This window comes from Galleria mellonella, unplaced genomic scaffold (genome assembly GCF_026898425.1).
Source record: "Galleria mellonella isolate WM207_F2 unplaced genomic scaffold, CSIRO_AGI_GalMel_v1 utg574, whole genome shotgun sequence".
Lineage (NCBI taxonomy): Eukaryota > Metazoa > Arthropoda > Insecta > Lepidoptera > Pyralidae > Galleria > Galleria mellonella.
This window is the reverse complement of record NW_026442122.1, coordinates 1512037-1536655: the sequence shown is the minus strand read 5'-3', so window position 1 is coordinate 1536655 and position 24619 is coordinate 1512037. Positions and strand designations below refer to the sequence as shown.

At 34.0% G+C, this 24619-nt stretch overlaps 2 protein-coding genes and 1 long non-coding RNA gene across 7 annotated transcripts in view; 2 read left to right on the top strand and 1 right to left on the bottom strand.

Moving 5' to 3' along the window:
• Positions 1-172: 172 nt before the first annotated feature.
• LOC128201730 (uncharacterized) lies at positions 173-7153 on the top strand. 3 transcript variants are annotated; one of them, XR_008253409.1, is made up of 3 exons: positions 176-380; positions 6038-6230; positions 6940-7153. It is a non-coding gene; the product is annotated as an uncharacterized LOC128201730 (long non-coding RNA). The 3 variants fall into 3 exon arrangements; XR_008253408.1 differs by lacking the exon at positions 6038-6230 and having other exon boundaries at positions 173-380; XR_008253410.1 differs by having other exon boundaries at positions 173-380; positions 6038-7153.
• On the bottom strand, positions 1619-11602 carry LOC113522948 (transmembrane protein 161B). Its single transcript, XM_026908805.3, has 9 exons — positions 11446-11602; positions 11001-11363; positions 10617-10696; positions 9886-10101; positions 9270-9386; positions 7916-8056; positions 6889-7063; positions 6018-6251; positions 1619-5310 (listed from the first exon to the last, which is right to left on the bottom strand). The coding sequence occupies exons 1-9, from the start codon at positions 11446-11448 to the stop codon at positions 5191-5193; spliced, it is 1449 nt and encodes a 482-aa protein (XP_026764606.2). The 5' UTR covers positions 11449-11602; the 3' UTR covers positions 1619-5190.
• Positions 11603-12917: 1315 nt separating this feature from the next.
• LOC113522827 (V-type proton ATPase 116 kDa subunit a 1) overlaps positions 12918-24619 on the top strand; it is a 49256-nt gene continuing 37554 nt past the window's right edge. For 2 of the 3 annotated variants that reach the window (XM_052899545.1, XM_052899544.1), the window contains exons 1-3: positions 12918-13264; positions 21723-21902; positions 22552-22680. In XM_052899545.1, the coding sequence (XP_052755505.1) occupies positions 13148-13264; positions 21723-21902; positions 22552-22680 (426 nt within the window). In that variant the 5' untranslated portion in view covers positions 12918-13147. Of the gene's footprint in view, positions 13265-21722; positions 21903-22551; positions 22681-23910; positions 23997-24619 lie in introns of all 3 variants that reach the window. The other variant, XM_052899546.1, reaches the window with a different exon arrangement.

Here is a 24619-nt window from a genome sequence, read left to right as displayed (position 1 = left end):
AATAAAATAATAAGTTAAGAGAAAGGATGAAATGATGCCTCAAAATAGACCTCGTTATGTTGTAAAATTTATTTTATTCTGTAAACACATTACACTTGGTTACATATATTATTTTCCAGTTTCATCAATATAAAAGCACTGTCAACTTTTAAATAATGTCGTACGTCGTGAATCGTCATGACATTTCTAGTCTAGAATTCTAGATGGATTTTGCTAGTCTATACTAGTATAACCTATTTTTTATCATTTTTATTTATTAAAGATTTTTCTTTTGTATATTAAAGAATGTAGTAGAATGCATTCCTTTATAAACCTTAGTTACTCTATAATCTAAATTTAAATTTATTCAAATTTACCATTTTAACACAAAGAAATAACAGGTAGGTTACTTTTTTTATGAGATAATGTAATAGTAACTAAAATAAAAAATAGACCTGATTGACGATAGGTTAGGTTAGTTTGCCCATTGTGACGAATTCAGCATGAGTTAACTACTATAATTTCCAGAGAGAACCAAATGGGAGCCGATCTAGCAGGATATATTTTGTAATACGAATTTTATAAATGAATATGAAATCTTTTCCTCTATAATATGTAAGGATAGAAGCAACTCAGTTGACTTGTCGTGACAAATTCGAGTAATGCGCATTAAGATCCCGTTACAATCCCTACCTTCAGGGAGGAATGGGATTGTTAGTAATGGGGTAAAATAACCCCATTACTAGCAATATACCCTGTCAGATCAACCTCCAGGTGGTTCCGCCTGGAAACCATCGTGATTAATTCTAGTTGAGTTTGTCAGGACGGGCTAACTGTCCTGCTTTCTTTCTAATCTGTCATTTCTTACTGGTGCCTCGCAAGTTTATACAGATAGCGCAGGCGAGCCTACCATTCCCCTTACTAAGATAAGAAGATTTCATTTTAAAATGAGTGAGTAAAATTCCTTGCATGACTAAAGAATAGAATGGTCGGGAATGAATATTTATTATAAAAAAGAAAAAGAAAAATTATTTTTATTCAAGTAATTATTCTTAAATAGTAATTTTAGAGTAGATACCAGCAAGGAATAACCTGTCACTTTCAAATAAAAGCTGATTTTACAAACAAATGTGAATTTGTCAGTAGTTGCTGTGCTGAGCAGGTGGATTGACAGTAGCAGTTAAGACTTTATGCTAGAATAGAATAGAATAGAATAGAATAGAAATCATTTATTCAAATAAACTTACATTGAAGCACTTTTGAAAAGTCATTACATTTTTTTTAATTTACCGCTCGTTCGGAAAGCTGTCTCATCACAAGAAGAACGAGCAAGAAACTTGCGTGATGCTCTTTTAAATAATTTTATTATTATTTTACATTTTTAAGTTTAATTGTGTGAATACAAACCACCAATTAGCACTAATTCAATTAAATACTCAAAAAGAAAAAAAAATTGAATACATAACCAACTGGTTAAACAATTAATAAGAGGAAATCAGTCATAGTGATTAGAGCAGACCAGTCCCTACAAGCAGCACCCGTTCACGAGTATGACGGATGAGCCAGCCATCACTGCGCTCGACCATATTTTAGGGATGACCCGGCCCACCACGCCGCCACAAGTCTGGACATTTTAGTGAGCATGACTACTCAAAACACTAGACCACGTCAAAGCTACTCACAATTGCCATCTGATAGTTATAGTATTCACATTTTACATAAGAATGCATGCGGCAATTAATACAAAAAACCGCTACGCTTTCTCCAGGACTCCATGGTACTAAATTATAACAGCACACTTTAATTGAAAATTTATACTAGGTACTTGCATATAGGTACTTCCTATCTTTTAGGATACAGAAATAATAAAAGCTTTTTAAATATATTTTTATTGTAAACAATCCATAATAAATACAACAGTTCATATGATATCAGACAATTATGGCCATACACGACCGGCAGCGTGAGTTGTCTTATCATAAAATTTGAATGTACAAGCATACAAATCATTGTATGTAATAATTCTTGATGAATACATCACAATGGGCTAAAAACCTACTTACATCCTCACCTAACATACTGACGCTCTGCTAGGATATAAACAATGGTACAGATGGGGTTACCATTCTATTATCATCCATTAAAAATGAAACGATGATTTTTACAATTACTTATAACCAAAAACAACAAACAGGCATTAAAATAATTAAACGTGTTCTTTAACTAAAGCTACTTTTTGGCCAGTCAATTATTTATTTTATTTTTCAAATTTCTTTGTAGAAATAACCACAAAACTATAACATATTTAATTTTGTATATCCATCTAATGTAATTAGAAACAGGTTATTAAGATCTTTCCTTAATTTTAGGTAAAAAAATTCAGGTAAAATTAACACGTGTATCATGAGTCATGATAGATATTGTTACGATGCACATTCATAACTTCTAAAAGGATTTCTCTGGAAGCTTCTTTTAAAAATGCATAGACCAAATAGAAGTGTTCTCTCTATTTATAAAAAAAAACAGTCAAGAATAATAGTCAGGTTCTTGAAAGTGCATCAACCTTGAATCTGCTGGAGATCTGCTATTCATATATGTGTAGCTACTTGTCAACGATTCTTTTATGCATTTAGTAAACAATCGATTGCAGTAAAAAGACCGATAAATCGAATGAAGAATCTATGTATCTACTATATGATTCATATCGAATCGACAAGAACTTTCTGGATTCTGGCTCTGCGAGTATAAAGATGAGTAACATACGATCAAACGACAATTTTGGTATACAAGCGATGGCAATTATTATATATGTTAAGCGAAAAATAATTATATATATATATATATATATATATATCTTTTTTGCTTCTGGATATATCCAGCGAGCTATAATCCAGAAAGTTCTTGACGATTCTGGATGAGTAGGTACTAAAAAGTTAGTCGATCTTTATACTCAATTAAATTATTTATAAAATGCTTAAAAACGTATAGCAATGCATCTATACTATCTATAGATATAGTAAGTAGGTATACTCGCGGTTCAAGGTCAATGCCCTTTCCAAAATCAGAAACTCAAACGATTTACATTTATAGTCTATGCGTTTTGATACTTCCAGAACAATTCTTTTAAAAGTTATAAAGGTGAATCGTAACAATATGTAAATTAAATGTAATATAAAATTACTAAATAGGTAGAAGAACAAACAATTCCTTAAATTTAAATATATTCGATAAATAAATAAATAAATCGATCATGAGCGACTCGCACTTGGCCGATTTTTGGAGGCTGCGACCACAATCTACTGAGGGCTGGATCCGTGCCTATTATAGATACCTATAATCGGGTAACTAAACAGAATTGATTTGTACAAAATTATAAAATACGTACATACAAAAGAAATACTACAAGGAGGGAAGTCTTTACAATCTCTTATTACAAGTCAATAGCGCAAGTTTAAGTAAAAAATTTAAAATATTTTACGTCACGTCCGTTTTATTTAAAACAAGCTTTTACTCGCTACTTCGTCCGCATGACTGAGACATATTTATTGAACGAGATAATAACATTCTTCTCCATACCATACAGTATGTGTATAAGACATTTCATAGTGATTAGTTAAGCCGTTAAAACGTTATAAAGTAACAAACAGACTCACTACCACATTTGTGAAATATACACAATATTATTAACCCTTAAAAGCCTGATTTATTTAAATCAAATAAAAAAATATATAAGTGTATTTACTGCGTTTACTAATAAGGAAAAATAGTAAAAAAGGTCAAAATGATATTTTTATATATTTATTTTGAAAAAACATTTAGTATCATTTTTGATACTTTAGGCATTATGGTAATCAAAATATTCAAATTTATTTAACAACTAGCTGACTCGGTAAACGTTGTTTTACCATATACATTATTTCTAGAATTATACATGAAAATTCATCGTACTACAATTATTATTTTCGATTGCCATCTTGCAACCCTATTACGTAACATAAAAATCACGAAAATTTGAAGTTGTATGTATTTTTCAATGATAAAGCATAAAAAAAATGTCAAAAAATAAAAAAGAAATTAAGTGTGGGTCACCCTTATCATTGAGGGGTATGAAAAATAGATGGCCGATTCTCAGACCTACCCATTATGCACACAAAATTTCATAAAAATCGGCAAAGCCGTTTCGGAGAAGTTTGGTAACAAACATCGCGATACGAGAATTTTATATATAAGATGAAACAATGCGGTTTGCATTGTTTCATCTTATATCAAATTTGAAACTTCAGGTATTTAAGGGTAAAGGAGTATTACTTGTTTCCTATTGACTTGTATAAAGATGACACAAATATCCAAATACCTATAGGTACATCGAAATCTTACGAAGCAATATACATTATCCATTTTATTATCATATAGATGACATAAAAAAAAAAAAGAGATAGACCATAGACATTTAAATCCACATTTTTTTTATTAAATTCCTAGACATTTTTTTTTCTTTATAACATCACTTTATTATATTAAATATCTAGTAAAAACACATCATTTTCCTGCTGTTAACCCATATCATTTGAAATCAAGATAATTATATATTTTTTTCTTGTCTATTCATCTCTTTTTAAAGTCAATACTTCACTTCCTTTCTGTTTATATCGTTCACACAATTCATTCATCTCTTTTTATATCTTTCTCTATCCTAATAATCATGAAGGGGGGGGGGGGGGGGGATTGCTAGTAATGAGGTCTAACTGACCCATTGCTAGCAATACACCCTATCAGGTTGACCTCCATGCGGTTCCCCCTGGAAACCATTGTCGTTGGACTAACTGACCTGCTTTCATCGTTACCTATCATCCCCCACTGGTGCTCCGCCAGTGTATATCGATAGCGCGGGCGGGGTTACTATTCCATTATCACCCATTAAAAATATCATCAGGGGAGGGGGCTAACTGGCCTGTTTTCATTCTCATCTATCACCCTTCACTGGTGCTCCGCCAGCGTATCCCGTTAGCGCAGGCGGGGTTACCATACCATTTTCACCCATCAAAAAAAATAGTCTACCCATCTCTTTTTATCCTCCTCTCCTTATAACTTTTTATAAGAGACATCAAAAATCATATGAGGGTAAAATCCAGTTTTTTGGCAAATACGTAATAATAAAATGGATAAAGTACAAACATAGGGGCTTAATTGATACAGGACTAGGGTATGGCATCACGAGATTCTAAAGTACGTCTGGTAGCCGAGCCCCACCGACGTGGTGATGAACCACGCGAAGCAGCACCACCACGTCGCGAACCCGAAAGTTCCCCGGTACACCTCCTGGGTGAACACCTGGAGAAATGGAACATTCTGTTAATTCTTATTAATCCTTATAAATATAGAAGTAAAGCTTATTTTGTTACCTTTTAGCGCCTTAAAGGCTTAATCAATCACTATGAAATTTGGTATATACGTATTATATATGAGATACGAATGTACATATATAGAAAGCGGATAAAAAATAGTTACCAATATAAGATTTTTTTTTATACGACTTAGAATGGCAAACAAACTGACGGCCCACCTGATGGAAAGTGGTAACCGTCGCCTATAGGCATGAGTAGTATCATAAACATAACAGAGTATACTGTTTCGCCCATGATACCCCCCATGCGTTGCCATTCCCGAGAACTTGGGTATTATTGTTCTGTATCCTGTAAGTTCTAGTGAAGGTTTGAAGGGTGGGTTAGTCCATATCCCACCCTTCAAACCGGGGGGGGGGGAGGGATTGTTAGCGACGGGGTCTAACAGCCCCAATGCTAGCAATGTTACTAATCAGGTCGACCCTCACGTGGCTCCCCCTGGAAACCAACGTAGTTACTTCTCGTGGAATTCTTCACAATGGGCTAACTGACCTGCTTTCATCGTCATCTATCATCTCTCACTGGTGCCCCGCCAGCGTATACCGATAGCACAGGCGGGGTTACTATTACATTATTCTAGATACACAAACGGGACAGAGGTCCTTATTCAATTTTTATTTTGGTAAAAAGACATACCATTTTCAAATTCTCCCAAGCCAGTTGATATTGCTCCACACCCTCTGTGTGGGCTTCTCCAGCAGTGGGAGACACCTTGTCTTCCATGGTGCAGACCTCCTGGCTTTCGTAGAACAGCGCTGACCAGGAGTAGCCTCCGAGAGTCTTGTACATGAGCGCCAGGTATAGACACATCACAATTGGACATATGTATTGGAGCGCTACGACGCACAGGTAATAGAATACTGACGCGATCTGGAAGGTGGGAAATGATTTAATGAAAATTACTTATTTTTATTTTAACTTTAATGCACAGTAAATTTTTTTTTTTATACAGCTTAGAATGGCAAACAAGCTGACGGCCCACCTGATGGAAAATGGTAACCGTCGCCTATAGACATGAGCAGTGCCATCGACATAACAGAGTATACTGTTTCGCCCATGATACCCCCCCCCCCCCATGCGTTGCCATTCCTGAGGACTCAAGTGTTATTCCTCTGTACCCTGTAAATTCTCGCCATATCCCACCCTTCAAACCGAAACACAGCCATGCAAACACAACTGCTTCACGGTTGAAACTCTATGTACATTTGGCGGACTTAACACTGGACAGTGTTCTCTACCAGTCAACCATTAGGCAAACGGAGAAATACGTTTTGAATAGAGGAAAAGTGATAAATTATCATATTATTTTCTCTTCACAAAAAGCACTAAAAGGTACAGAGAAATTTGTACACAACCATGCAAACAACTGCTTCACGGTTGAAACACGAATTGTTTGTATTCTGTAAAATCGAACCTGAGACCCATGGATGATGAGGAGGTGTGTAAAAATAATTCAAATAGTATTCCAAAAAAAGTCGAAAAATAATGTATAAATGCCATCAATGACCTTCTTCTGCAAATCAATGTTCGTGATCCGGCCGGCCTCCTTCTTCTGCAGGTCGAGCCGGCGCTGCGCCATGTCGAGGTAGGCCTGCAGCTGCCGCGGCATCAGCGCCAGCCGCAGCACCACTGTCCCCACAACCAGCACCAGTCGCAGCGTGTCGAACGCGTCTGATGACATGCTGCGCAAAAAAAGCACTACCAGTTAAAATTACAGACAAGCAAATTGGCAGTAAATAAACAAAACTGTTTTACTTTATGATATTTTAAAACCTGGCATTACTTATTTTATTCATCATCAAATGAGATATAGGTATTCCTGTTATTTGATCTATATTTATATATTTATGCAATGTATGCGTTTAAAACATTTTTTATACCACTTAAATTTTTTTCTCCAACTGATATCAAATTAAATAGGGTGGTAAATCTGCTGTAAATTTTTGGCAGAAGGAACAAATTTCTCTTCTTTTTTAGTGTCTATATCTATATGGGAGGCCAATGTTCTTCAGTGGACAATCATCATCATCAAAATCATCATACCAGTCATTGGGTTGTCCGCAGTTGCCATGCTTAGCAGGCGGGTTGGCAACCACATTTATGCTTTGGTGAAATTTTAAGAGGAACACTGTTTTTTTTTTTTGATGGATGAAAATGGAATGGTTCCCCACCTGCGCTAACGGGATACGCTGGCGGAGCACCAGTGAAGGGTGATAGATGAGAATGAAAACAGGCCAGTTAGCCCATCATGACGCAAGAAATTAACCATGATAGTTTCCAGGGGGAACCGCGAGGAGGTTGACCTGGTTGGGTATATTGTTAGCAATGAGATTCTTAGAGTCTATTACTAACAATCCCTTTCCCCCCAAAGGAACGCTGTTGCCCATCTCTAGACCATTAAGTTCTCTTAATCGGCTCTTACGACAACCATAAGAAAAAAGGGGTGACCTATTCTATGCTGGGACTACATGACACAATCTCCAGTGAAAAATTAATGGTAAAAATAATTATGATACAATTCCAGTAATACATACAGAGGTTTCTCCATCCCGCTGAACACTCGAACAGTAAGGTAGTGTCTGGTGATTGGACGCACCCAGAGCAATACCAGCACAAACGGCATTGCAAAGTTTGCATTTAGCAGTAGCCCTTTTATTTTATTTTCACCGTAGTATCTGTAAGAGAAATAAATGTTGGTTTAAAATCTATCCTCTATATGCAAAAAGAATACTAACCCCGCCTGCGCGGGGGGAAAGGGATTGTTACTGATGGAGACTGAGAATCCCATTGCTAGCAATATACCCAACCAGGTCGACATCCTCGCAGTTTTTCCTGGAAACTATCATGGTTAATTCCTAATGAATTCATCATGATGGGCTAACTGGCCTGTTTTCATTCTCATCGATCACCCTTTACTGGTGCTCCGCCAGCATATCCCGTTAGCGCAGGCGGGGTTACCATTCCATTTTCATCCATCAAAAAAAAACCCCGCCTGCGCTATCGGTGTGCGCTGGAGGAGCACCAGTGAGAGATAATAGGTGAGGATGAAAGCAAGTTGGCCCAACATAACAGATCCTACAAGAATTAACCACTATGGCTTCCAGGGGAATCAAATAGAGGTCGACAATTTTTTTATGAATGAAAATGGAATGATAACCCCGCCTGCGCTAACGGGATACGCTGGCGGAGCACCAATGACGGATGATAGATGAGATTGAAAACAGGGCAGTTAGCCCATCATGATGAATTCATCAGGAATTAACCATGATAGTTTCCAGGGAGAACCGCGAGGAGGTCGACCTGGTTGGGTATATTGCTAGCAATGGGATTCTCAGTCTCCATTACTAACAATCCCTTTCCCCCTGGTCGACTAATTAAGTTGTATTACTGGCAATGAAGTTGTTAACACCCTTTTCTCTAGTAAAGATAGCTAGACTCACCCTCTTATAGGGAAGCAAAGATATAAAATTGATTAAAAGAGTAGGTGTTATAATCTTTTGTACTATACGAATGGCAAAATAGCAGGGAAACAAACGGCTATTGTGATCGTCGGCAGTGGATAGAATATATACTGGGTCACCTCTGGTCCTACTCATGCCTTGCCTCTTATCAGAGTAAGGTTGCTCTGCCAGTTGTGTAAATACATTTTATATTCTTTATGAGATCTCGGTGATATAGCAGTTTAACACACTGTCTATACATCTGATAACCCTAGTTTTAAATTAAAAATACAAATATTTGAATTTGTATGTTATTTTTTAAAAAAGTATATTTTAATTTTTAAAAAAATTATAAATAGTTGACAAGTTCCTCTTAATTGTGCACTAGATGGCGCTGATTCATATGTCTTCTGGTATTTAATACGATACAAAATACGCAAGGACTCACCTTAAAGAATCCCAATGCATTCTCGCTACCCTTAGACCTGGGAAAGTAAAAAGTGTACCAATAATGGCTGCCCAGATGGCTAGGAAGAATTTTAATATCAACTTGGATGCAGGACCTCTGAAAACGATAAGTTTATTATAAAAATGTAGGTACACAACTTCACATTAATATTTACATCGAGGCGTAAACACAATTATTTGAACTACACACATAATATACTACTATTATATCATATGTACTTCACCAATTTTGGTGACTTGACTGAATTAAATAATCTATAACACATGCATATATATTTCTTTTTTAATTGGTACTGTCCATCAATAAGTTAAAAGCTACAATATTAGCATCTTTTAATGTGAACATTCTTCTAATATTTTTTTTAAAGAATCATGAGTCTACCTGTTACAATACTTTCATTTGAGGTTACAATATGTACTTAATGAGTTCATGTAATTAGTGTGGGAAACTAGAAACTTTGTTCTTAATCTAAGTTTCTACAAGAAAAATGATGCATTCTACTGGTACAAATATGCTAATGTGTATAATGCTATGTGTATATTTCATCCCTTATATTAATAAATTATTGTTTTATAGATATCATTCACTGACTTACACAGAAGACAATCCTTGGTTCTCCAAGAATTTCGATGCATTTTCATAGAAACTGTCATATGCAGGATCCACCCCGACTTCCAGATTAGTGTCATCAACAATCAACACCATCATAGCAATCAGTAGAAAAATGCAAAATGCCACAATGCATGTCGATCTCTCACCAATCGATTCATCACTTGTGAAGTACTGTTTTGTCAGTGATAATAAAATTTTTCTGTATTTGAGTTATGGTTATAGATTTGTATGTTAAACTTAATTTTTGTCATGACTTTAAATGGTCAGAACATGTTTGTAAGCAATTGAAAATGTCAAACCAATTCACAGACTGATAATTGATTCCTGTGACGGAAAGTGGTAACTGTCACCTATAGACAAGTATATATTATAGTATCATGGATAGCATAAAAATACTGTGACAACCTTGGTGGATATATTTTCCTCTCATATGTTGCTATTCCTGTTGACTGAAGTATGAGTTATGGGGTTTCTATACCCAGTGTTATATACCTAATGAAAGGTTGTTTAGCCTCTGAATGAAATTTGGCATATAAAAAATTTGGGATGACAATATGACAAGGTCTAAGTACTTCTTGTCGCAGTCAATTATATTAATGTGCCAGTCACACAAATAAAACTGTGGGTAAAAACTAGTAGCATGATAAGTAAACTTGAATACTGATATTGAGAATAGTGAAATATATTTCTCTTGGAGATCTTATAAAAGGATACAGTGAAAACAATACCACTAAGAAACACCACACCATACTCAAGTTAAATTCATCTTTCAATGGAAATATTGATGTGTACACCTGAAAATGAATTAAATAATATTAATGAGTCAAATAATTAATTACAAAATATATTAACATTACCATTATTATAAAAAAAAAAATAGAAATAATTTACTTCTATACTGAAAATATGTAGCTAAATAGATACTTTATAACTGGCATAACACATCATCATGCATTAGCAAGAGCACCTGAATAGTTAGTAATGATGAATGAATAAAAGTATGAAAAATTGATGGTAAAAAATTATGCACATATACACTCTCACTATATATCAACAGGTGGCTGTGCACTAGTGTAGAATCTACAGTATTAAACTCACCTCTGACATAATATACACTATACTTGTATATAAAGAAAAATCTACAATCCACAAATATTCTGTATAAAATCTTAAATGTACCACATCTAGTGGAGTCACCGGCGCCGTTTCCAAATGTATATCAAGGCTACGGGGCACATGAAACGTCTCTGGCTTCCCATTAGAATCATTCTTACCCCCTTTCTTTCCCTTTGCCCTATCTTTTGGCACTCCTGCCAAAGCTTTCAATTCACTATTATCTGGATACAGGTATCTGTATAAACCTTGTGAACATAATAGCCACCTTGCAAACGAGTAGTCTCCTAATTTTTGAATCACTGACACCATTATCAGTGTAATAACAAGTTGAGCGCCGAGAAGGGCCTGTAAAGTAACAATACTCTGACAATAACACAGTAAATGAAATAATAAAAGGATTGTGACTTAATAAAATACTAATACACACCATTATGATTCCTTTTTCATTCAGAGTATAGGCTATTCATGGTCTAATAATAATTTATTTTTATTTCAAGCTTCAATTTCTAACCTCAATTCATAACTCCCACTCATATTAATTTGAGATAATAAAATTGAGGTGGCAAGTTAGAAAAGAAGGCAATAGTTATATATAATTTGTATTAGTGAAAACGAGAGAAACTGTGAAAATTGACACTTGTGCAAATATTTTATTCGGGTGCATAATGTCCGAAGGTAGTGTCAGTAGCATTTATAAATATTGATTCCATGAATTTAAACGTATTTTAAAATTCTATATAACATTACTAGTTATAGTCATGTACAGGTCGCAATTACAAGTAATTTTCTGATGTAGGCATTCAAAATAATTGAAAATATATTTTATCAAAAAAATACAACTTAAGTTAAAAAATATATACATTTTTTCTGAAACGATTTTACTATAACACTTTGTAAATGTTATATTAAAAAATCAATAGGTACGTTGTGAAAAAGAGACATAGCGATTACTAAAAAGAGATAGATTGATAGACAACGTGAGTGGTTACAGCAAAATAAAATACCCATATTGTGAGCAAAATATATAATTGCAATAACAGTAATGCATATTTCTATGTTATGCTTTTATCATCATGTGTATGATTTTTTTATTTATCGTGACTATATCACTTAAGAGAAGACCTGTAATCCTCATTAGTAACATTTTAGTCCTTAATATGTTCACAATAAATTACTAGACTAGTTTTGATTACGTGGATTTTTTAATAAATTTATAGTTATTGAAAATAGGTTAAAAAACTTATAAATAATTAGTGTATACGTAATGTAATGATAACGTAATGTACCTATATAGTGACAATACATATTTACTTTCGTTACATTTATTGCTGTTTTCATTCATTAATTACTATTATTTAATAAAAAAAAATATTATTATTAAAAAATAATATGAAGGGTTTTAATAAGACTAATATATCCCGAAACAATACTCTACAGAAATTTTGTCGCTCTGTCTGTTTATGTTTCTTCCGGTAGCACTGAAAACTATGGTACTATATTATTTTGGACGCGATATTTGCAGCCTGAAAGTCTGTCTTAAAATCTGATGTATATTTTATTTTGATATTCCATCTAGAAGTTTATCTACTTCTGAAATCTACACGTACGTAGTAGCGGGCAAAAAAATTAGTATATTAATATTTTCAAATCTAAAAAAATATTATAATTTGAAATAAATTTATTTATTCCTAATATATCCAAATATATTTACCAATCTATTTTAAATATTATTTTTGGTATGCCCAACATGCCTATATCATTATTCTGGTATATATATTTTTATGTAAATTCTTTATTTCGGATGAAATTTTATGAAAAATTAACGTTATTTCGTAATGTAGAGGAGTTTATATTTTTTTTATGTCATCCCTTCATTGACGTTTAACGCTGGTTCATGATTCGTGCATGCGACCGCATCGAAATCGTTCTGTTTCCCATCGCCGCGTTGACACTTGAACGGTGACGATATGAATTTGTCTCGGGTGTAAAAATCTTTATTATTGATTGATTTTCTCATTTAATTCGGTTTCGTCGCCGCCGAAGTCTGCTCGCAGACTAATGCGACGGAACCTTTCGTTTAGTTGGTAAAAAGTTTATTGTTCCAAGTGTATTGTTAGAAAACCTCCAAAATGGGGTCGTTGTTTAGGAGTGAAGAAATGACACTATGTCAGCTTTTCCTGCAAAGTGAAGCTGCATATGCTTGCGTGTCTGAACTCGGGGAGTTGGGGCTTGTGCAGTTCCGCGATGTGAGTATCTATGATTCATCATTAGACACTAAAAACCTAATATCTGTACAGAAAATTCTTCGTCTTGACCCCATTCACTGTAACTGTATCCTATTCACATTTAGCAAATTTATTGATTAGATTTTTATTTATTATTGCACTTGCCAACTCGTTCACAATTCATTTACCTATTAAGATTAAAAGCAAGTTTCATTAAATATGTCTATTCAATTCCAATAATTTTTATTCCCTGCATCATTTGCGTTGAATATTGATTTCTCCAAATAACATAACGAAAATTGTCAATTTAACTATTTGTTTTTATTTTTACTATATAGTGATAATTTAAACCGATTATGTGATTCTTTTTTTGATTGAAGGAATTTTTAGTCACACTCCAATTATGTCAAGTTTGAAACAAATTTATTTGTGGTTTAAAATTTTCATTTAATATTAATGAAATATTATAAATATGAAAATGTGTACAGATGTTTGTTACTTAATCAAACTTAAATGGCTGAACAGAATTGAATGGAAATTGTAACACAGTTGTTACATATTGGCAGTAAAGTTCTAACAATACATAAGTCAAAATGTGGCAGTTTTCAGGAGAGGAAAAATGACTTGATAAAATATCTATTTAAAAAATTATACTCCAGTACAGAGTAATTAGTTTAAATCAGAGATATTTGATTCCAGTGAACTGCTATTAGAGAACTATCTCTGCCCTCCCCAGAAGACAGTTTGATAATAAAAAAAAAATAAAGCAATGTGGCAGACGGCAAGCCAATAAATAAGTATGTTTAATAAAACCTATTCCTTCACAGGAATGACACATTCTTCTAAATGTCCAATGATATTTTATTATAACTGATCAATTATGTAAATGAATATGATGAAATATGAATAATGCATTAAACATTGTGGAATTAAGTACATATAAGTAATTTGAATAATATTATAATCAAATACATTATACTGGGCTGTGAAATCACTTCTGATTTAATGGAATTTTTTATTATTTAATAATTTTAATTTTTGCATTTTTACCATGTGATTCTATCATAGAAAAGGCTGCCCTTCATTTCTCACGGGTCTAAGAGGCAACTAAGGGATCTTAATAGTCTAGGGAGGGGCAATAATTCCTCATTAAACATCATCAAGTTTTCCCAGTAGTTGCCAAGCATGGCAACTACTGGGAAAACTTCTTAATTGGGGGTAGGCTTATGTTCAGCAGTAGACAGTTAAGGGTTGTGATGATGATGATGATTCTTGCAACTTGTACTGATAAACAAGTTCATGACCAACTTGATAACAATGGACATTACAGATACGTGCTTGATACTTAATCTGCTGGCATTCCTAGGGACTAAGATGTTATGCCATATTAACAACTTTAATATTACACCATGTATTTACATGCTGTACCATAAAGCAGTGATTCTTAAATTACATTCTATAGAAGATTTGGCAGCATTCTGTGTATTATTAATATTTTATGTACATGTACAATGTATATTTACTTGTTAAATTCTAAACTGATTAGTTTGTTTGAATTACTTTGTTTAATTTCACTGTGATTACATTTACAGTACTGTGTGTGACTGCCAACATAAAATTAAACAAAATAATTGCACTGTATCTAATATATATGTATACAAAATATACAGTATATAATATATAATAAATGTTCTAAGTGATCTGCCAAATAATATTATATCTCATTCAGTAAAATTCTAAATTAATACAGCTATTCAAATTATATTCTTTGTATTTTTTTTTTATACAACTTAGAATGGCAAACAAGCTGACGGTCCACCTGATGGAAAGTGGTAACCGTCACCTATAGACATGAGTAGTACCATGGACATAACAGAGTGTACTGTTTTGCCCATGATACCCCCCATGCATTGCCATTCCTGAGGACTCGGGTGTTATTCCTCTGTACCCAGTAAATTCACGCCATATCCCACTCTTCGAACTGAAACACAGCAATGCAAATTCACGACAGTTAGCTACATTGTTAGCTTATAATATATTACATAGTCCTGTTATAAATAGTATAACAGTTAAACATAAAAATTGTATAGGATTTAGTAATTATACTAATGATTATTTAAACTTAGTTTACTGACAAAGAGAAAGCCAAAACATCTTAAACTAGTTCATCAAAATATTCAAGGCTTTCTTGGCAAAGAATTACTAATAGAATTATTTTTAAATGAATTTAATATTGACATTCTATGCCTCACTGAACATTGGCTAAAAATGACAAACATGTCAATTCACATACCGAATTATAAAATCCAGAGTGTATTCAACAGACAAAACTCTATAAGAGGAGGGTCTATTATTTTTGTAAATAAAAATATTAAAGTTAAAGAGCGTAAAGATATAGTAGCACTTTCTAAGGAATGTGTTGTTGAAATCTCATGTACAGAGTTGGATAAATATATAATTATATGTGTATATAGACCCCCAAACTCAGACTACGTCAAATTTGAGTCCATCATGGAGGATGTACTGAAATTAGCATTTAAAAGTAATAAATCTATATTAGTATGCGGGGACTTTAACGTGGACCTTCTAATTGATAGTCCTATGAAGACAAAAATCAATAGTTTGTTTAAAAGTTTTGGTCTAGTTCATGTCTTCTTAGAACCGACGCGAATTACATGTAATACAGCAACATGTATTGACAATATATATTGTAATTTTAATATTTTAAATAAATCTATCATAAATACTTTACCTTCGGACCATTGCGGACAAAGTGTGACATTTACATGTAATGAAATTACGGAAGATACCTATAAACTCTATAGACCAACAACAGCATATAAATTGCAGAAATTCAGAGATAGATTAAAGGAAAGCCTACCTTTTTTAAAGTATGATGATAATAATATAAATCCTAGTACATTATATGACCGATTTTTCAATATAGTAAAATCTCATTTTGATAATAATTTTCCAATTAAGAAGTCAAAGATTAAGAATTCAAAATTTAGTGAATGGTCTACGTTTGGTATTAGAAAAAGTAGAGAGAATATGTATCAACTGTATGATATCAAGAGCTATTTGCAAGAACCTATTTTTGTTGAATATGTGAAAAATTACTCAAAAATATTTAAAAGAGTGTGTAACGCTGCTAAGATCCTTCACTTAAAACGTAAAATTACAACATCTAAAGACAAAATAAAGACTACGTGGAACATAATAAACACGGAAATAGGTAACAAAAAGTCTCGTCAGTTAAAATATAGGCTGAAAACTGAAAATGGTATCGTTGATAAAAATGATCAAGTTGCTCAAGTTTTCGAAAATTTTTTCTCAACAATACCTTTAAAAGCAACAAAATCATTAAATTCGTCACCTGATTTAGCTAAACAATTATTAAAAAACACTGTGAGTTCCTGTATCTATGATTTTAGGTTTCATTACATAAATTCTTCTTGTATAATAAAAGCCTTTAACTCTCTCAATCTGAAAAATACGGAAGATATTTGGGGTATGTCAGTAAAGGTAATGAAATCTGTAATAAATGAAATTGCTCCTCATCTGGCTATAATATTTAACAAGAGTATTGATCAAGGAGTGTTTCCAGATCTAATGAAAGTTAGTAAAATAATGCCGTTATTTAAGTCTGGTGATAAGGAAAACCTTACTAACTTTAGGCCAATCTCAATTCTACCAGTATTTAGTAAGATTTTCGAAAAATTAATTCTTCTACAAATGTTAGACCATTTTAATTTACGTGACTTACTCCACAAGCAACAATATGGATTTACAAAAGGACGATGCACTGTTGATGCCGGCATTAATTTAATGCAATGCATTTTCAGTGCATGGGAGAATTCACAAGATGTAATTGGTGTATTTTGTGATCTTTCTAAGGCATTCGATTGCGTCGATCATAAAACTTTATTAATGAAGCTTGAACATTATGGAGTTAGAAATAAGTCTTTAGATCTCTTAAAATCTTACTTAAATTCAAGAATTCAAATAGTAGAAGTAAACGGTGTCAATTCTAGTGGATCTTATATTGAAATGGGTGTGCCTCAGGGATCTATTTTGGGTCCTTTTCTTTTTCTTGTATACATGAATGACTTACCGTATCATGTTCAAGATTTGTCTGATATTGTATTATTTGCTGATGACACTTCACTAATGTTTAAAGTGAATAGAAATACACATAACCTTGACCATGTAAATGTTGCTTTGTCTAAGGTTTTGATATGGTTTACGTCAAATAATCTAGTACTTAATTAAAAAAAAACTAAATGTATCAGATTTTCCATATCCAATACTAAGCAAGTGAATACCGCTATTAGATTAGACCACCAGGATTTAGACTTTGTAGATAGAACCACTTTTCTTGGCATAGTAGTTGATTATAAGTTGCAATGGGGCTCCCATATATTTGAATTAGCCAACAGGCTGAGTTCAGCTGCTTATGCTGTTAGAAAAATCCGACAATTAACTGATACAATAACAGCTAAGCTTGTATATTTTAGTTACTTTCACAGTATCATGTCATATGGCATTATATTATGGGGGAGGGCTGCTGACATCGATACAATCTTTGTACTGCAAAAAAGAGCAGTTCGGTCAATATTTAATTTGCCTTCTCGGGAATCTCTTAGGGAATATTTTAAGCAAACAGGTATACTTACTGTTCCCTCGCAATATATATACGAAAACATTATGTATGTACGTAAAAATATAAATCTTTTTAAAAATAACAGTGACATACATAATTTCAATACAAGAAATAAAAACAAATTGAATGTTCCTTGTTATCGCCTTAGAAAAGTCAGTACATCTTTCATGGGGAACTGTATACGTTTTTATAATAAACTTCCAGATGACGTTTTACAATTAAATGAAAGAAAATTTAAGACATATATAAAAAGGACTCTCTGTACAAAAGCATATTATAAATTAAATGACTATTTAAATGACAAAACTGCATGGATTTGAATTTTGTATTAATGTGAATTGTATTGTAAATGTAATTATTGCATTTTTTCTTAAATCAATATTATTTTCTATAGTAATTATTATAATTATAGATTGACGTATCATAAGTATCTGTAACAGATGTATATGAATAAAGATGATTGATTGATTGATTGATTGAAATACAACTGCTTCACAGATGAAACACGAATTGGATTTCAAAGCTTCCTTATGCATGATTAAATTTAAATTGTACTATTTTACTACTATGATTTATTTACTTTCAAAAGTTTAGGAATTACTTCTATAGAATACAAAATAACTGGGTTATAAGTGAGTAGGTTCATAATTTAATCTAAGCATGATATCAATATCCTCTATAAATAAAGCAGGCTACTGCTGCACTATGCTAATTCTGTATAAACTGTGTCAATTGACTGTAGTGATTTAATGCTCTTTGTATATATAATGGACTAGTACTTAATTTTACTAGACTCAGTTTTACTACACATGTATGTTTGAAATATGTATGCAAAGGAGGTCTTGTATTGAAACTGCTATTGTAGTGTAGTATAACTGCCATTCTCTGATATTTGTATAATATAAAGTAAAATAGGGATTGTATAATATTGAGTCAGTACAGTACGAAGACCAAAAATAAAATTTTTTGAATAAAACATTTGAGAAAGGAAACAAAGTGAAGAAGAAACATTTAATATCTGCTGTATTAAACTAATAGTTGGATTCACCATGTTAGTATAGGACTATGGGATTCAGTAATATTTCACTGATGGGAGGCTCAAAATTTTCTTTGCATATTGTCATAGTCGTAGAATACTGACGGATCTGACAAATATTAAATATACAGATCCGTCAGTATTCTATGACTATGATGATATAATTGTTAGTTTTACTGGTTCAACACTATCTTAAAAAAGAAAGTTAATAGCTTTGATTGTACCCCGTATAAAAAGTAATATTCATGCAGATACACATGTCACAACTTTCGACCTATGCCCATCTGTGGGATGTCAATAAACTGTGTAAGGCTACCATATACTACTTCACTGATATGACTAACTATTATGACTAAGTAATCACAAAATCTAACAAACTATTGTCCTTGTTTTTACAAAGCTAATTGGCAAATAGATTTTTTTTTATACAACTTAGAATGGCAAACAAGCTGAAGGCCCACCTGATGGAAAGTAGTAACCGTCGCCTATACACATGAGCAGTACCATGGACATAACAGTGTATACTGTTTCGCCCATGATACCCCCCATGCGTTGCCATTCCTGAGGACTCAGGTGTTATTCCTCTGTACCCAGTAAATTCACACCATATCCCACCCTTCAAACCGAAACACAGCCATGTAAACACAACTGCTTCACGGTGGAAACACGAATGGGACAGAGGTACCCAAGCAATCGACTTTTGTACAAAGTCTTCCTTTATATGAGTAGTCTATAGATATATACTAATGGTTAGGAAATATTTGATGTTTATATTGAATTTTATATAATGGCAATACTGTTATAGTCAAGCTGTTTGTTCAGTGATAGTTTAATATTTGTTTACACAAAAAAATAATTAAGTTAGTTGGAAATTGGTGAACATATCACTTAATATATTCACATACAAAAACCAGAAGGAGACTTTGTACAAAAGTCGATTGCTTGCGTACCTCTGTCCCATTCGTGTTTCAACCGTGAAGCAGTTGTGTTTGTATGGCTGTGTTTCGGTTTGAAGGGTGGGATATGGCGTGAATTTACTGGGTACAGAGGAATAACACCTGAGTGTACTCTGTTATGTCCATGGTACTGCTCATGTCTATAGGCGACGGTTACCACTTTCCCTCAGGTGGGCCGTCAGCTTGTTTGCCATTCTAAGTTGTATAAAAAAAAATACAGACATGAATATGTGAAAAAAACTCTAATGTGAAAAAAATTATGGTATCCAGAGCCAATATTCTGATGGCTCTGCATCCTGTGGTGAACTTTTATTAACAAAATATTATTCATTTTAAAGATTTATATAATTTTTAGAACACTTTTTTATTATATAACTAAATAATTGGTCATATGACCAAAAAATGTGACTACATATAATCTATAATTGATAGTAATTTAAGGTAACAATTTAATCTTTCCAGTTATCTAGATAAAGAATTAATACGTTTTTAGCTTCGCAATAATGTATCTTATCAATAATAACACTATGGATTTACTCAATTTTATATAATACTAACTTTTACCCGCGACTTCGGCCTCGTGACTGGGATTTCTTTATTGATCGATATAAAAATTATCCTTTGTCCTTCCCCATCCCATATAGTATGTGTATACCTTTCACAGTGATTGGTCAAGCTGTTAAGACGCTATAAAGTAATAAACAAACTCACTTTTCTTTTATACCATAAAGATAAGGCAAACAAGTTACTGCCCGTCTGACGGTAAAATGTTACTATATCCTATGGACGCCTGCAACACAAGAGGCATTACGTACACGTGGATGGTGGACAATGGAGTTGACAGCCCCATTGCTAGCAATATTAGGTCGACCTCCACGTGGTTTCCCCTGGAAACCATCGTGACTCACCTATCATCTTTCACTGGTGCCCCACCAATGTATACCGATAGCACAGGCGGGGTTACCATTTCATTATCATCCATTAAAAAAAAAACACAATAATAATAGACAGTCCCGGGGGGAACTGTGTGGAGGTCTATCGTTATCGACCTGATAGGGTATATTGCTAGCAATGGCGATGTTAGACCCCATGACTAACATTCGTTCTGAAGTCTTTTTGACGTCGGTTGAAACGTAGCTTTTTTTTTTATCTAAATATGTTATACCGCACCAAATAATTAAAGCTTATACTATTGGTAGTGAACAGTGCATTTAAAGAAAAGCGTCCTATGTACTAAGTTAGGACCTACCCGTATATTAAATTTCATTCAAATCTGTTTAGTATTTTTTATTAGAAAGAGTAATAAACATCCATCCGTCATCTCGTCCTTTCTTACGAAAATTCGTATTTATAATAAAATGTGGACGATTTATAATAAAATGCTGGTATGGAAACGGTGTTTTTAGAAAGATAATATAATTATAAAAAAATATACAAAGCAAACCAACGGAACGAAAAAGCGTACGAAACAAAACTAAACTGACATAGACTTCAAATTACAAACATGTTTGCATGGTTGTGTTTCAGTTTGAAGGGTGGGATATGGCGTGAATTTACAGGGTACAGAGGAATAACACCTGAGTCCTCAGGAATGGCAACGCATGGGGGGTATCATGGGCGAAACAGTATAGTCTGATATGTCCATGGTACTGCTCATGTCTATAGGCGACGGTTACCACTTTCCATCAGGTGGGCCGTCAGCTTGTTTGCCATTCTAAGTTGTATAAAAAAAATTACAAACAAGCAACCGTTTTAATAAAATTTAAAAAGAAACAAAAAAAGTACATCGTGCGCTTAATAATAATTATTTATTTATTTATACAGTTGAACCCGGACGTGAACGCGTTCCAACGCAAATTCGTCAATGAGGTCCGACGGTGCGATGAGATGGAGAGGAAGCTCCGCTACCTGGAGAAGGAGATCCGCCGCGACGGGATCCCCATGCTCGAGATCCCGGGCGAGTGTCCCGAGGCGCCCCAGCCGAGGGAGATGATCGATCTTGAGGTAACAATTTGTTTAATCCAGATTCATAATATCTAGATAAAGTAACTACAATCCCTACAAACGTTGTGCCGGTGACTGACGATAAGATGAGGATGAAATCACGTCGATTTATCAGGAACCATGATAGTTTCCAGGAAACCGCGTGAAGGTTAACCTGTCAGGGTATACTGTTAGCAATAAGGGTGCTAGTCTCTTTGTTTATACCACAAAAGTGGCAAACAATCATAGCCCGTCTGATGGTAAACGATACCATCATTGGTACATTACCACCATAAGGGGCCTATAGACTGTAGCTTATGGACGCCTGCAACACTAGGGGTGTACCATCCACGTGTTGGTCTTGAAAGAAACCTTAATATATATATTTTTTGTACAACCGCATACTGTAGTCTCTAAAGAAAACCTCGGCAAGGAGCTCTTCTGGTCATCATCTCTGCCAACAATTTCTCTTCTCCTCTTCTCTAACTTATGTCAGTTGCTATTCTTAACTTATGTACAGGCAGCCGGCTGTTGGTGCTCATGATGCTGTTAATGGCACCTTTTGAGACTGTTCTTTAAGCATCACTGCATGACTGTGCATTATTTAATTTTTCTGGAATATCTTTAACTAAATAATTGATAGCATACTTAACATTTTTTTCTACTTTAGGCCACGTTCGAGAAACTAGAGAACGAGCTCCGCGAAGTGAACCAGAACGCAGAGGCGCTGAAGAGGAACTTTCTCGAGCTCACCGAACTGAAGCATATACTGAGAAAGACCCAAGTATTCTTTGACGAGGTAAGTTCACGCATAGATTAGTTAGCTATGGAAAACTAAAGGAATTATAAAGGAAATAGGTTCACGAGAGTGTAACTACATTGTGTTACCATCAAATGTACACGCAAAGAAATACAAGCAGTATTCTTAATATATGTAATGAAAGTAATGGCAACACCGTGAAACTGTCAAGAGTTATACATTGATCAATTAATGCCACGCGATTCGACACAAATCACATGATTTTAAATCAATTAATGTCGAATACGCTGTTACCTATTTACCTGACGTAATGAACGCCATCGCTCTCGGAGTACCTACTATTGTAAATTAATCGGGTTTACAACAGATAAGATAATTAATTTCTTCAGTACACCAAATGTCAACATAATAACTTGAATGTTTGAATAACCACGATGGAAGTAATTCCACCATCGTTTAATGATGGTACTTGGTAAATTGTCATAATTATATAGTAGTTATGTTATATATAGGACAGTTTTGACCAAATTTAACAAGGCCAAACTTTAATCCTGATAATGTACATGAATTACAAGTTATTGTATGTAAATGTATGATAGGATGAGTTTCCAGTGATATAACACTTACTTGTAAGTGAATGTTAATCGTATATTGCGCTAAGTACGAAGTCAAGGTCAGAATTGCTGTTGTAGAAAAAATTAGCTCCACGATCGATTACCAGATTTTACTTTTTTTTTTTCTAATATCATCATTTATTTATTTGTTATTCTCTTGTTTTTCAGTCAGTGTCTCATTAATATTATATATAAATTATTATTACTAAAATATATAAGTAACAAGCACTCGAATAACAGTATAATTGAGTACTACTAATTCATTTAATTATTGAATACTCACCCTGCGAAAATAATTTTCTTTTTAATCAAGGTCGTGGGTCTTTATTCTATTTTTTTTTTTTATTTGAAATTAGTATTAGTGTCATCGAAATGTGGGCTTCAAACAGCGATAATCAATTTCTGCATTATTTAGTTTTTTTGAGTGAACCAGTGACGTCACAACGCCAATGTCACATTTATCGTGTTGTTTCTGTACGTAATTATACACTGGAAACGGCAAATGACGTTAATTTAAGTGTATTATAATTAGTGCCTACTATTAGTTTTGATGTCTTCATGTTCATAAATCAAATTTCCCACGACCATGGTGACTGTGACATTGACATTGGCCCGTCATTGACCTTGGCGCCATATTGGCGTGTCTGTGTACAAGATGGCGGACCCGTCGCGTGAGGAGGAACAAGTGACCCTACTTGGGGAGGAGGGACTCATGGCGGGAGGGCAAGCGCTCAAGTTGGGGTATGGACAGATTGTTTACGACCGCTCTGTGACGCTCTTTGACTTCCACGTTATAATGTGTTGGGTGCCGCGTGTGGGGTAGTCCGATCCAATACCGAATTAGCGTGGAAATCAAACTATGTCTAGAGCGTTGTTATTTTTGCAGCGCTTGTACTGTGACGCTGATACGGGAGTCTACCGATCACCACTCAGGCAAGCATTGGAGTCGGCCGGTTTATAGTATATCATCAACATAACCACTCTCTTTGACTTCTTGTGTGATGGAATGATAGCTTAGCGTAGAGCAGACCGTACCCCACAAACGTCAGTCCTAATTTCGAGCTTCGAGATTAGAGCGACCGAGAGGAGCGTGCTAACCAAAGTGCTGCCTGAGTGAGTTTCCACTAACACGTTTTCCCGAAACATGATTTATTTTTGAAGTCCATCCGAGTCGTCGTAAGCGAGCGTGGAAGTTGTTCTTGATTTATTTTCTGTTTCCATTCCTTCATGCTTTGTGTACACAAGTCATATGCATGCCATTATTATTTTATGTTCATGTACAAGTAGTATAGAATATCACTATGAAACACATACAAGCCGATTAGTTTATCTCTCGTTTTCTTATTAAGGTTACACCGTAATTT

Bases quoted from the DNA above. Each gene is read 5' to 3' on its own strand.
- LOC113522948 (XM_026908805.3), bottom strand. The intron at 7,064-7,915 runs GTATGTATTACT...TTTTTTGCGCAG, and splicing joins AGCGGGATGGAGAAACCTCT to CATGTCATCAGACGCGTTCG. The intron at 5,311-6,017 runs GTATGTCTTTTT...CCATTTCTCCAG, and splicing joins CTTGGGAGAATTTGAAAATG to GTGTTCACCCAGGAGGTGTA.